Raw genomic sequence first — 13,686 nt, 5'->3', positions numbered from 1 at the left:
CTGGAAGGGGACATGAAGGCCATCAGATCCAACCTCAGCCTGAGCTGAAAAAAGGTGCCCCTGGCCACTGAATCCAGCTGTGACTCAAGGCATAATACTGGGTCCAGGAGCATCCCTAAATGACCAACTCTAGGGGGAGTTCAACCCCATGCAGGAAAGGTTGAGAATTTCCCAACTGGACAAGTCACCCACCAACAGCATCTCTGTCTTGCTGGATTGCATTTCAGCTTATTGGCCCTCATTCAGTCCATTACCAAGCTCAGGCACTGATTTTAAATGGTCACTTCCTCACCTGGATTTGATTTAAAAAAGAGAGGTAGAGCCTCTGCATATTGATGACACTTCAGCCCATGCCTCTTAATAACCTCTCCCAGACGTTTCATGTAACTGTTAAATAGCATGGGGGATAGAATAGAGCACTGAGAAGCTCCATAGCATAATTGCCATGATACAAAGCAATAATCCACCAGCACCACCTTCTGGAATTGGTCAGCCAGGTAGGAATGGAACCATTGCAATGTGGTACCACCTACTCCCAGCAGGTTCCATTTTGGTTCCAGCTCTTCATTTCTGCTTGGTTTGCCTTCAGTTTCTTTTTTGAATGACTGTAAAGCATCCCTGATATATGTTTTCCCCAGACTTTATCTAAAGAAATTATACAGCCTAATATTAATAAGATCATCTAGATTTTTTAAACTTCTTCTGAATGTTCCTCATAACTTGCTATGGGTTGGTTCAGACAATAAAGATCCTAGAATTTGGTGGAAGAACTGTGTGCATGCACTAATGAAACTACAAAGTAATACATGATAGATAAATGCACAAGAATAGATGCATATACAGCTTGTTCACTTCTGCTTTTTACCATTTTTGGAAGTTGGAAGGATGGCAGATGATTGTGCAAACCACACATTGTTCTGGATGCACAGGGGTTCTCACCCAAGTGTTCAATTCTTTTCTTGGATAGTTTGATACACACAACATGCATTTTTCTTCCAAATTATCTATTTATTGTATTTATATCCCACCTTTCTCTCCTTGAGGAACTCAGAATGGCTACATGTAGTCCCCAGGTGGTCTCCCCTCCATGTTCAGGCCAGCCCCAGATCTGTTTATGTTCAATGTGGCGGATGCCTTCTGTGGCTTCAGACCATACTCTGGGTCCATCCTGTGAAGGCAGAGATGAAAAAGCTGACTATGAAAAAGGAACCAGGTCAAAAGTACACAGGATAATTCCTTCTAGTAGCTTAAACTAGATCAATGCTTATTGCTCACCTTATGAATATAGTAGCACCTTCTAAGACTGTGGGAAGACTCCATTGGATGAATATATGTTAATATTTTCTTTCTCACTGTATATTCCACACCATTTGCTCATATGATCCCATGAACTACTGAATAATTGAGAGTCATATCCTTGCCATCCAGAATATTTAACACATCTGATTTTTTAAAAAACCACACAAAACTATCCATCTGTACAGAAATGCTTCTTCAAAGCCACTGATGAAGCAAGCCAATCCCCCATCCTCCACAGAAGCATGTAAACCTCTAATGGCTGGAACAAGGCCCAGCAACAGTCATCTCCACCATGGCCATTTTTTGCCCTGTGCATTTTATCTAGACATCTGTTTCTGGCCATCCTGGAGAATGAGAAGGAAGCAGGCTGAAACACCGATACGAATCTGCAAACATGGATGGTGCAAGTCTCCGTAATGCCAGCACACCCCACTTGGAGTGGTTCTTTCTGCACTAGCTGTGGAGGATACTGCTGTACACTGCTGAGCACTGAGATTTGGAAAACCGCAGTGCTGCAACTCTGAAGAATCCTGTGTCCCCCTCAGAAGATGTGGGAAACCATAGGACTGCACCTTGAAAAGTAATATTGTGGATTTTAAAAACTACTGTAACATTTTTAGTAACAGATCACTTTCTGTGTCTGTCTCTGAGAAAAGAAATCTTATCTAATGTGGGCTCATTTGAGATGATAATGGGCAAGGCAAAGTAAGCAAAATTATTCAGATATTGCTGAATGTTAATAGCTATTTCTCAGAAAATCTAGTGATCACTAATCCATTCTGCCATCTTGTGTTCAAAATTTGTAATTACCTTTTTAAAAATCGAAAGCAAAACTTAATATTGCAACACCCATTCTAATGGACTGGCTTTGTGAGGTAAACATGGCCGTAGTGGCCATTGGAGCACCCAGCATGATCCCTGTAACACTGAAGAAGCTGTAAAAAAGCAGTAGCAAAACAAATCAACTCAGGCCTGAAGCTCCAGTACCAGTCAAGCTCCTAGGACAGAGCTTAGCCTTGAATTGTCATGGGGCAAGGTGGCTGGGGACCAAAAATGGTGGCATCCGTCCTAGTAGTGGAGAGGATAGTGATGGGAATGGTGGAGAAGTGGGACACATTGAGGTGCCATAAGCATCATAAAGCCCATCAGCCAAGGAGCCTTCAAGGAAGGTCTACCTGGGCCTCAAGGGGGATGCACTACAGGACTCAAGGAGGGTAGACTGGGATAATCTGCATAATCTGGAATTTATTTATTTGCTAGAGTCCTACAGTCAAAGCTTTCTGAGTGGTTACTAGCATTTTGTTGCTGTTGTTCTTTTTCTTTTTTTCCTAGCAAGTCTGATATATTTAAATGGTAGCATGAAGCCTTCGTGCATTTTGCTCAGCACTATCTAATTTAATGTAATGGAACATATAAAAAGGCAAGGAAAGAAAACCATGAGAATAAACCCTAAACTTAACCCTAAATCCCTCAAAGAATTTGGAAATAGAAAACTTAGTAAAATGACCAGTTAAAAGCCATCTCATGTAGAATAAAAAGGCAGGAAATAAATACATCATACATGCACACTCATATAAAAATCAGTGATATTAAAAGGATGGAATTGTTGCATGAAATCTTTTCATTAGCTGAGCTAGCTCAATGTCTGGCTCAGTCCACTTGTAGGAGCAAAGGCTTTTCAGAAACCAGGGGGAAAGCAGAAATAATAATAAATAACATGGACCCAAACTACACAATTAATTCTGTATTCTTTAAAGTCGCTAAGGTCCTGAACTGTAAGCTGTGCACAGAAACCTCTTTTGAAATGGGAATTTCAAGAGCAGTTTGTATTATGACACAGAAGTTTGTTTTTCAAAGGGAGGGAAAGTAGAGTTAAAAAAATAGGCCAACCCAACTCTCAAAGTACCATTTTTGAAATGCATAGAATAATATTTTGTATCCCAGTCTTTATTAGGAGGGTATGCATGAACTTGCCTAGTAAGGTTTACATCTTGTAGGATTGGGGGTGGGGGGGATAAAATGCAAGGCTTGCAAATGAGACAGTCGGGCATTCTCCCACTTCAGAGAATTACCACTTTTGCTAGTGAGGATGGCATGATATACAACAGAAACATATTTTACTCATGGACTTATACAATATAAAACAATTATTTATTATTAGCTTATTATTGAACTTTCTAAGCCTCCCTGGAACCTTTTTCAGCTAATGGTTAAAGAATTGCACTACCTGGCAAGTTTAGATGGCTGCAACATCAACATAGCCATTCTTTTTTTGGTCGAAATGTGAATAAATAGCAAATACTAATGTTGCGAAATGATTTGTGTAATTATGTGCAAAAGACCGCCATTTAATTACTTAATTGATAAAACCAATTTCTCTAGCCGTTTTAGAATAGAAAACATCGACATCCTGCAAATAAAATTGCAATAAAATGAACAATGCAAAACTAATAAATCACGACGTTCACAATCATACTTCTATCAATTCGTAATTAATAAACACCTCGTGAAAATTATACCTACTGATTTGTACGTCACATTATAAAACATATCCCTTTGCTTCCTTCCCATTTGCTACTGCCCCTATGGAAACTTCCAGCCTAGCTAAGAGCCGAATTTTCCTTAAGCCCATCCGTCCCTCCCCTCCCGCGCCGGTTTTCGAAATATAGCGATTGGCTGCAGAAAGTCTGCCGGGAAGTTACCATTGGATAAATTGCCGGGCAGGCGGGCGCAAGAAATATGGAAAAGAAGTCGATGCACGTGCCAGTTAGGTGGTTGATTGTTTAGCGGTCAGTTTGCTTCTACAGTCGGAAGACAGGTGTAGTCGGTACGGGAAAGACGTAAAAGTGGCGTCGTTTTCGGATTTTGTGCAGAAAGGCCGAGGCAGGATCCAGCGGCAAGATGGTTTCGAGGGCTATCGGCAGCGCGGAATGCCAATACGTCGTGCTCCCGTAAGCGCTTGTGCACGTGCTGTGAAATCAGAAGGGTGGGGTGCAGGCGGCTGCTTCATAGCGTAGAACAGAGCCAGAGTAAGCATTCCTTCTCAGAAGTAAGTCCCCGTTCAGTGAGACTTGTTTCCGAGGAAGCGTGTACGGAACGACCAGCAGAGGCCGCAAAGTGCTAACTTAGCGGTGGGAAGCTAAGAAAGCGCAATGCTGTGTGTATTCAGTTAGAAAACAGTTGGCAATTTCCAGCGTGCTGGCTAGAGAATGTTGTGGGACTTTTCTGCCTGAACACACTTAGTTGCGTTCTGAGTCTTGGTGCTGAGTAAACCTGAATATGATCCGACCACGGGGCTTACAGCCAAGTCAGCCTGACCAGGATTGCAACTTGGATCCTGCGCTGTTGAACTCAGTAGGGTTTGCTCCGGAGCAAACACGCGTAGGATCAGGCCTCGTGGCTTGCAAAGCCTAAATGCGCTCCATATCCTCTGATACCTACGAGTGCCTACTCAGAAGCAAGCTCTATTGAGTTGAGTCACAATCCTAGAAAAATATATCTGGGTCATTAATGTCGAATTTGCTGGGGCCTTGGATTAAGTCCACGTTTGTGCTTTGAGTGTTGAATGGGGCTTCCATGAAAAAGCAGAAGAAAGGGGGAGCATCTTGCCAGTCTTCCAAGGATTTCTAGTTTTAGGGGTATGGAAGAGAAATTTGCGATTGTAGCCTATTATGTTACACCCCATGAAAGGCACACCCAAAGGGAATAGGAGTGGCAGTAGGGAGCCCAGTGTGTGAGGACTTTATAGCTTCAGTAGGCCATTTCTGCACTTGTGCTTTCATTTTCAATCATACCATGGTGAGACGATGTGGTTGAGAGACGGTGATGCCTATCCAACCTACTCCAATCTGGGCAAAACTTGAACATTTAGTACTAGAATAGTAGAGTTGGAAGGAGGTAAGAAGGCTATTGGGCCCAACCCTCTGCTAAGTACAGGACTCCCAAGTTAAACCATCTCTCTCAGATGACTGTCCAGTTGCATCTTGAATCTCTCTAGTGTGAGAGAGCCCACAACCTCCCTAGATAATTGGTTCCATTGCCCTATTGCTCAAACAGGAAGTTCTTCCTGATGTTCAGCCAGAATCTGGCTTCCTGTAACTTGATCATACTGTTGTGTCCTGGACTCTGGAATGAACAAGAAGAGATCCTGGCCTTCTTTGTGACACCCTTTCAAGGACTTGAAGAGTGCTACTATATCTCCCAACAGTCTTCTTAAGGCTAAGCATGTTCAGTTATTTCAATCTCTCCTCAGAGAACTTTGATCCAGTTCCTGCATCATACTTGTTGCCTTCCGCTGAACCCTTTCAAGCTTGTCTGCATCATTCTTGAAGTGTGCTGCCCAGAACTGGACACTGTACTCCAGATGAGGCTTAACCATGAGTAGAGGAGAACTATTACTTCGTATGATTTGAAGTTATACAGGCAGTCCCTGAGCTAAGAATGCCCAAATTACAAACAACCTGTACTTATGAACAAACTGCCATAAAGCCTATTAATTTTTGAAAAAAATATTGCAGAAAATCATCAGCACCATAGAGAGAGGGGAAGCAAAAGGGCAGAGAGGGAGGCCTCCAAAGCATGCCTTTCTGCCCTGCCCATCTGGAGAGGGAAATCCTTATTGTAAGGAGATGGCCTTGGTGAGTTTGGGCAGAGGAAGAGTAGAGATAGTACTAATTTTTCCACTTTTACAGGGGTCTTGCACCCCTAATCCCTGGAAATGTAGAGGGCTAACTATATGTGATCCATCTTACCTGTTCAACTTAAAGGCAAATTTTCATTTTCACAGAAACAATTTGTTCATAACCTGGGGACTGCTTGTACCTTCTATAAATGCTGCCCAAAATTGCATTTGCAGCCACATTGTTGACTTATATTCAGCTTTTAATCTACAAGAATTCTAAGAAACTTCTCAGTATTGTTAATCCAAGTATCCTCCATGTTATAACAATGTTGTGAGCCGCCCCGAGGCTTTGTTGTGATGGGTGTGGCATAGAAATGTTTTAAATAAATAAATAAAAAATAAAACAATGCATTTGATTACCTTTTTCCTAGGTACTGAACTTGCCATCTGTTCCTGCTTAAATTTTTTTCTGTGGTTTTCAGTCCAGTGCTCCAACCTATCAAGAAAGATCACTTTCAATTTTCTTCCTGTCTTCCAGGGTATTTGCTATCTCACCCAGTTTTGTGCCATCTGCAAATTTGATGGGTGTTCCCTGCATTTCCTCATCCAAATCATTAATAGAAATGTTGAAGAGTACTGGGCCCAGGACCAAATCCTGCAGTACCCCATTCATTACTCTCCCCAGTTTGAGAACGTTCTATTGAACACTCCCTGTGTCTGACTCTGGATCCAACTCTGGATCCAGCTGATTGTGGTCAGATATGGTCCACTTTTATCTAGTTTGCTATTAGGTTGTAATAGGGCACTTTGTCAAAAACTTTGCTGAAGTCAAAATAATATCCATAGCATTTTCACAGTCACTCAGGGATTTTGCAGTCAAAAAATAAAATCAGATTAGTCTGGCAGGATATGTTCTTGAGGAATGCTGGCTTATAGTAATCACTGCATTGTTTTCAAAGTGTTTGCAGATTGACTGCTTCATAGCCTCCTCCAGAATTTCTCCAGGGATTGATCTCAGACTTGACTAGTCTATGGTATTTATATTCTGCTTCTGAACTTGCTTCAAGAATCCAGGGTGGTTTATATGGCCCTTCTCCATTTTATCATTACAAGAGCCTTGCAAGGTAGATCAGACTGACAGTTGGTGACTGGTCCAAAATCACCCAGAAAGCTTTATGGCTTTTTTGGTGATGCCCACATAAACAATGCTGAAGTTGATCAGAGATAAACATACTTTTCTGTTCTTTTTTTCTTTAAACAATTTGGCTGGGAAGAATCCTCCAATAGGTTAGTGTAGAATTATTGAAATGAATGTTCGAAAAGTCAGTCTTGAACTGCAGTCCTTTTTAATTTGTGATACTAATTTTTCAATAACATAGGTAATAGTATGCCAACTTGTATACTTTTTTAGGTTTGAAGTTTCAGAACTCAAGTAGGATAAGTAAAAAAGACAGCTATACTGCAAAAGTAATTAGATTAGTTTCTTTGGAAATGAAAGGGGATTTTGCAGTAGAACACTTAAGAATATATGGGAGGGGCACTGTGAAGTTGGTGCAAACAGCATGAGTCAATGATGTGGGTCTGCTGGTAAAAGTAAACTGGAAAATTGTCCAGTGCTCTGAACATTGTCTCATTTATGTGTGCTTGACTCATTTTTGCTCCCCAATACATTCTCCTTAAATAAGTACACAAAATGCTTTTTATTTAGCAAACAGAACTAAAAATGTAATCCATGTTAATTTATATGCAGCATAACTATATCAAAATTTTACCAATAGCTACAAAATAATCTGAACTGAAATACCCGCTTGGAGGAAAATTAAAGGTTTTTAAAATTGGAGGTTTTTAAAATTAAAATCACACATTATAGCTTAAATGTTATAGTCAACACTTTACATGGTAAATATTGCCTTTAAATGCCTGTGAGAATGTTAAAAACAATAGTATATTTTCTTATTTTTTTCTTAAAGACAAACATTAGTATACTTGAAAGAATACATTGTTTTCAGGATACATACCCAAAGAAAGTTGATGTGGTGGTGGTGGTGTTTAACTTCTATACAACCCCATAGCTGAAGCTCTCTGGGTAGTTATCAACAAATGTTATATTTAAGTTTAATTTTCTTTGCTTCACTCACTCTCCGCATTGTTTGCTGGTCCCATTTCAAGTGAGAAAAACCAGATTCAGAACAACTAGTTGAACATTCTGTTTCACTAAATGATGGGTGTGGACACAGGCAAGGGAATTTGGGCAGGAAGGTGCTGCTGCACTGGCATCCTTGTGGGTTTTGCATGGGCAATTGGTTGGTTGTTGTGTCAACATTCTTTTGGACTAGATGGACTCTTGGGCTGACCCAGGGTTGTTGTTATGTTATAAATGATTTCAGTGATTAAACAGTGATTACAGTTTTAGTTGCATCTTTTTCTTCAGTTTGTTACTGAGGAAAGTAATAGAGGGCAGATAGCACTATGTATAAGTCTGGTCCAGACCCAGCCAGGAACAAACAACATGATGTGCTAAAAGGGGTTGTCCCCCCTTATTTTTTTTAGTTCTCTCTTGGACAACTGAGTATCAGGGTTTGTTAATGCTCATCTTCCATAATAACTTAAAAAGTATCCTATATGTAGTCCATGACTGATTGCAGTACCACAGCCCAGACAACTATAAATATATTATGGATAAAACTTTCTGCCCCATCCCACCAGTCATAAATATAAGTTGCTTTAGTATAACATAAGTAGAGAGCTTAAATAAAAGAAAGTAACATTTTAATGAATTTTAAAGAGGTGCCAAGTCTGTCCTTGCTATGCCTGCCAATATAGGGAAGATAAGGAGGGGGTTTATACTGCCTACATGATTTTCTTTCTATCTCTGCATTTCAAAGGTTGAAGGTTTTCATAATTCAACTCTGGTAATGATATTCCTGAAACACCCACCCACCTTTGTATGAGATGGGTTAAGCTCCTAAGAAAACTTAGACTGCAATCTTATTATACTTGTTTGTAAGCACGCTTCACTGAGCAGTTTCCAAGGAAGCATGTATAGGCTTGCATATTTAGACAAGCCATTTCAACACATGTCAAAATGGCATATTTAAGGTTGACTATAGTCCATGGAAGCTTTTGTCATAATAAATGTGTTAGTTTTTGAAGTGGGACAAGTCTCTTTGTTATGTCTGAAGAAAAAGAAAGCCTAACCATAGCTTATGTAGAGAACGCCATAAAGCCTGTTACTGTCATTAAGGGCACTAGAACCCAGAGTTCTCCCTTGAAAATAAAGATGATATAGAAAAGGTCAAAAGGAAGTAATTCACACAATGCATAGCTAAAAGAAGGAATTAACTACAGCAATATATAGGGCAGGGCACCAGCTTGCATGTCTTTAAAGGGAGATTAGAGAAATTCATAAACAATAGGGCTATTAATTACCGCTAGGCATGTTGGCTATTTATTTTTTCCAGTAATAAACAGTATGCTTCTGTATATTAGTTTCTGGGAAACGAAGCACAACTGACCATAAGTCGAGTGTGAGTACTTCTCTTTGGCATCTGATTGGCCATTTGTCTGATCCAGCAAAGCTTTTGCATTTTTACGTGGCCCACAAAGTCACTACAGCATCTTTATATTAATAGAGTTTGAATAGGGCAGCTAAACCATCAGGTCCAACTCAGTGCACAGTGCAGGAATCGGTGCTGTGTGGGAAGACATCTAGCTTCATTTTCCTTAAAAGTGAGGGAAGATCCATGTTTATCTCAGGAGTTCACAAAGATATTGATGACTGGAAATAAGCAGAGTTGGCACATGGGTCTGGAACATGCTTACAATGAGCCTGCTCATGTATTATGCAGATCGGTGAAGGCATTTCTGCAGGTTCCTCATGAGAAGGTGGCTCTGAAAATGGCAGCAAGAGAGAGGGCCTTCTTGGTGGTGCCCTCCTTTATCACAGAATGATCTCTTTAAGGAGAATTGCCTGATTCTTCTTGTTATGAGCCATCAAGTTGTCTCCAACTTAAGGCAACCTTATAAATGAAAGCCCTCTAAAATGTTCTGTCCATGACAGTCCCATTCATTTCTTCCAAGTTCAAGTCTTTCTTTATGGATTCAATCCATCTCTTGGTATCCAGTTTCATCTTCTGTCTTTGACTTCCCCCATCTTGATTGTCTTCTTCACTGAGTCTTGCCTTATCATGATGTGTCTGAAGTATGACAGTCTCGGTTTTGTCATGTTTGCTTCTAGAGCAAACTCTGACTGGATTTGATCTATGTCCCACTTGTTTGTCTTGCTATTCTCCTGCACCATGTTTGGAATACATCTATTTTCTTCCTGTCAGTTTTCTTCACTGTGCAGCTTTCACACCCATACATTGTGATTGGGAATACAATAGTATAAATTATCTGAACCTTGGTCTTCAGTAAAATGCCCTTATACTTGATGATCTTATCTAGTTCCCTCATTGCTGCCCTTCCATATCTCATCTTCAAATTTCTTGGCTACAGTCTCCCTTTGAATTAATGACTGAGCTCAGGTATGTGCAATCTTTCACAATTTCAGTTTCTTCATTAATAACAGTAAAGTTCTATAATTCTTCTGTGGACAAGCTTTGTTTTCTTAATATTCAGCTGCAATCCTGTTTTTGTACTTTCTTCTTTCACTTTTATCAGGAGTCATTTCAAGTCACTGCTGTTTTTGCCAGTAACATGGTATTAAATTAGTGATGCTTCTCCCACCAATGTTCATTCTTTCCACTGATTCTAGTCCAGCATTCCTTATAATAAGTTCTGTGTACAGATAAGGAACCATCCTTGTGTGACATCTTTGTCAATGGGAAACCATTCTGTTTCTCCGTATTCAGTCCTAACTGTAGATTCTTGTCCATGGTTATACATTAGGACAATCAAGCGCTGAGGTACATCCATTTCTTTCAGGATCATCCATTGTTTCTCATGATTCACCCAGTCAGAAGTTTTGAGTCCCTTGGACTGCAAGGCAATCAAACCAGTCAGTCCTAGAGGAGATCAACCCTGACTGCTCTTTAGAAGGCCAGATCCTGAAGATGAAACTCAAATACTTTGGCCACCTAATGAGAAGGAAGGACTCACTGGAGAAGAGCCTAATGCTGGGAACAACAGATGGCAAAAGAAGAAGGGGACAGCAGAGAATGAGGTGGCTGGATGGAGTCACTGAAACAGTTGGCATGAGCTTAAGTGGACTCTGGGGGATGGTGGAGGACAGGAAGGCCTGGAGGAATATTGTCCATGGGGTCGCAATGGGTCGGACACAACTTCGCGACTAACAACAACATAACACAGACTGTCCTTCTGAAATTCTTTGGTGTGCTCCAGTACCCAATGTATATTTGCAGTATGATCCCCAGTGCCTCTACCTTTTCAGAATCTAGTTTGGACTTTTGGCATTTCTCATTCCTCATAGGGTAATATATGATTTACCATTGCTTTCTTCAGAAGTGGTTTACCATTGCTGGATCCTCTGCCAGTAGCTGCCTTTCAGAAGTTTCTCTGACCCATCACCAGAGGTGCTGTACCACATTTCTTCCAACAGTTCCAGCTTTAGCTCAGCCAGCTGGGCTCTCATTTCCAGTGACAAAGAGATGCTGTTGCAGCTGTGAACTGCCCTTGTTAATCCAAGGAGATCTTGCTTGCAGGATCCCTCCCACCACCACTCCCATGCATTTGGCAGCATGCATGCAATAAGGTTTTTAATTATGTTCTGGGATTTCTTACTATTGATCATTAAAATTATTACTTGCATTTTCTCTATATGCAAATAGGTTTAATATTATGGATGACCCTCTATTTTTAAGGTTGTTAAACACCATAAACTGGCCAGAGAACAATGCTATTGAATAGTATAGCAATAAACGAATGAAATGGAATGTCAGGCATACAGCATGGACATGCTGAGATAAAGCTATAGAATTTCAGTTTATATCACTAGTGCTGAAATGAAACAAAACATATTTAAACTGAAATGAAGCATATAAAGAAAAATTATAAACCCTGAAAATGTTTTATTTAACTTCTCTTTCTTCTGTAGGTGATCTTAGATTTTGAACAAAAGGGTCATATGAGGAGTTTGGAGACATCTGAAAGGTAAATTTGTACATTTGGATGGCTGGAAGTAAGAAGAAGTGGGCTAGAAATTTTCACAATGAATAATAATCAATGACCTGGAGCAGAACAGTTTCCAGCATTTTATCATTCTATGTGAAATGTTCCATTTCGTAAGTTCATTAGTAAGAGTGATTGATTATAACTTTGAAACACTGTATTTAAAATTGGTACTTAATGTTGTTAGGTGATTATCCCTAGCAGGTATGTATCAGACTGTCATATATGTCTTTGGTGAAATGGAACAAGTCAGTAGTGACAGCAGACTTGGAAAGTGTCTCCGTAGCCTCAGTGGAAGAGAATTGACTTCTGTTGAAATAGATGAGTACCTGTCAGCATAACTTGCACAGTTCTTTGGGCTGCTAAACTTAATTAGGACAGTGTTCCCTAATCTTGGGCCCTCCGAGGATATCGGAGTATGATTCTTATCCTACCCAATCTGGCATCCTGACTGAATGATGTTGGGAAATGTTATCCAAAATATTTGGGAGGCATCAGTTTGGGGGAGGATATATTTCTTAGATTCATGCAGTGTAAGGGGAATACTTCCTATTGTCTTTAAATGTTTACAGGTATTCCAATGAGACAGTTTGTGCTTTAATGTTAGTCCTCAATTTTTTTGTCAATGCTCTTGGTCATCTCTAATTCCTGCCATCACTCCTGACTCTCACCCAGGGGGAATTCTGTCCATCATAGGGTCCCATCCTGAAGAAATAGCCACGAAATGCAAGCCCATTCATCTTGGCTGTTACCCATCATGGGGAGTAGCTCCTAAGTCTAAGGACCACCTCCTATCATGCTGTGAATTGAAGTGCACAACCATGCAACAGAAAAAAGAAAAAGGAGCTCTCTCACTGCATTCCAAAGGTTGGCCCCTTTGGTTTCACCCTGCTAGGATAACTTAATGGTGCTAGGAACTGCTGTTTGCCAGGCCAAGTATATCCAATTTGTTCTGATGGTGTATCAGCTGGAGGCCAAGAGAAGATTGCCAGGAAACAGCCATTTGCAGCTAGAGAAGGAGCAAAGAAGGAGCAAATAGTCATCTCTTCAAAATGGCAGGATCGCCTCTCTTGGCTCAGGGTGTTTCTTGTAATTTGATGTTCTAATGCTAAAAATTTGGGAAGTGAAATAGCTGTTTCTTGTATAAATGCTGAGGTGGTAAATGAAAGATTCCTTTTCGGAGAGGGTGTGCTCTTAAAGGCAGCTTATTCTTGTTCATAAACATAACAATCTGACTTTGTAGGATTAATAATTATAAGCGAAGCATTAAAGAGAAGAAGAATCCAGCTTTGGAGACATCTACAACAGATATGGTATGTAAACAATATTATTTACCTTTGATACTTGATTGGAATTGAAGAATTAATAGAAGGTTAAGAAGGCTTAAGGTTTATTTCCTGGCATATTGAGTGTAGCACTTTTACTGCATCATCTTTTAGGATTTTGAATAGCTCAGCTGGAGTACTATCGCCTCCACTAGCTTTGTTGTTGCTCAGACTTCCTAAGGCCCATTTGACTTCACATTCCAGGATGTCTGGCTCAAGGTCAGTGACCACCCCATCCTAGTTATCAGGGACCTTAAGCTCTTTCTTGTATAGTTCTTCTGTGTAATCTTGCCACCTCTTCTTAATCTCTTC

General features: G+C 40.3%; 1 protein-coding gene across 1 annotated transcript in view; it reads left to right on the top strand.

Annotated features, from left to right (window-relative positions):
- The first annotated feature begins 2,180 nt into the window (after positions 1–2,180).
- Positions 2,181–13,686, top strand: part of RNF17 (ring finger protein 17) — a 45,399-nt gene continuing 33,893 nt past the window's right edge. Inside the window, exons 1-4 of the mRNA XM_044441808.1 lie at positions 2,181–2,219; positions 4,107–4,250; positions 11,976–12,031; positions 13,293–13,362. Of these exons, the coding sequence (XP_044297743.1) occupies positions 2,181–2,219; positions 4,107–4,250; positions 11,976–12,031; positions 13,293–13,362 (309 nt within the window). The remainder of the gene's footprint in view (positions 2,220–4,106; positions 4,251–11,975; positions 12,032–13,292; positions 13,363–13,686) is intronic.

Source organism: Varanus komodoensis, unplaced genomic scaffold (assembly GCF_004798865.1).
Source record: "Varanus komodoensis strain SLA01 unplaced genomic scaffold, ASM479886v1 scaffold4, whole genome shotgun sequence".
NCBI lineage: Eukaryota > Metazoa > Chordata > Lepidosauria > Squamata > Varanidae > Varanus > Varanus komodoensis.
Note: the sequence above shows the minus strand (reverse complement) of the source record. Positions and strands in the feature narration are given on the sequence as shown.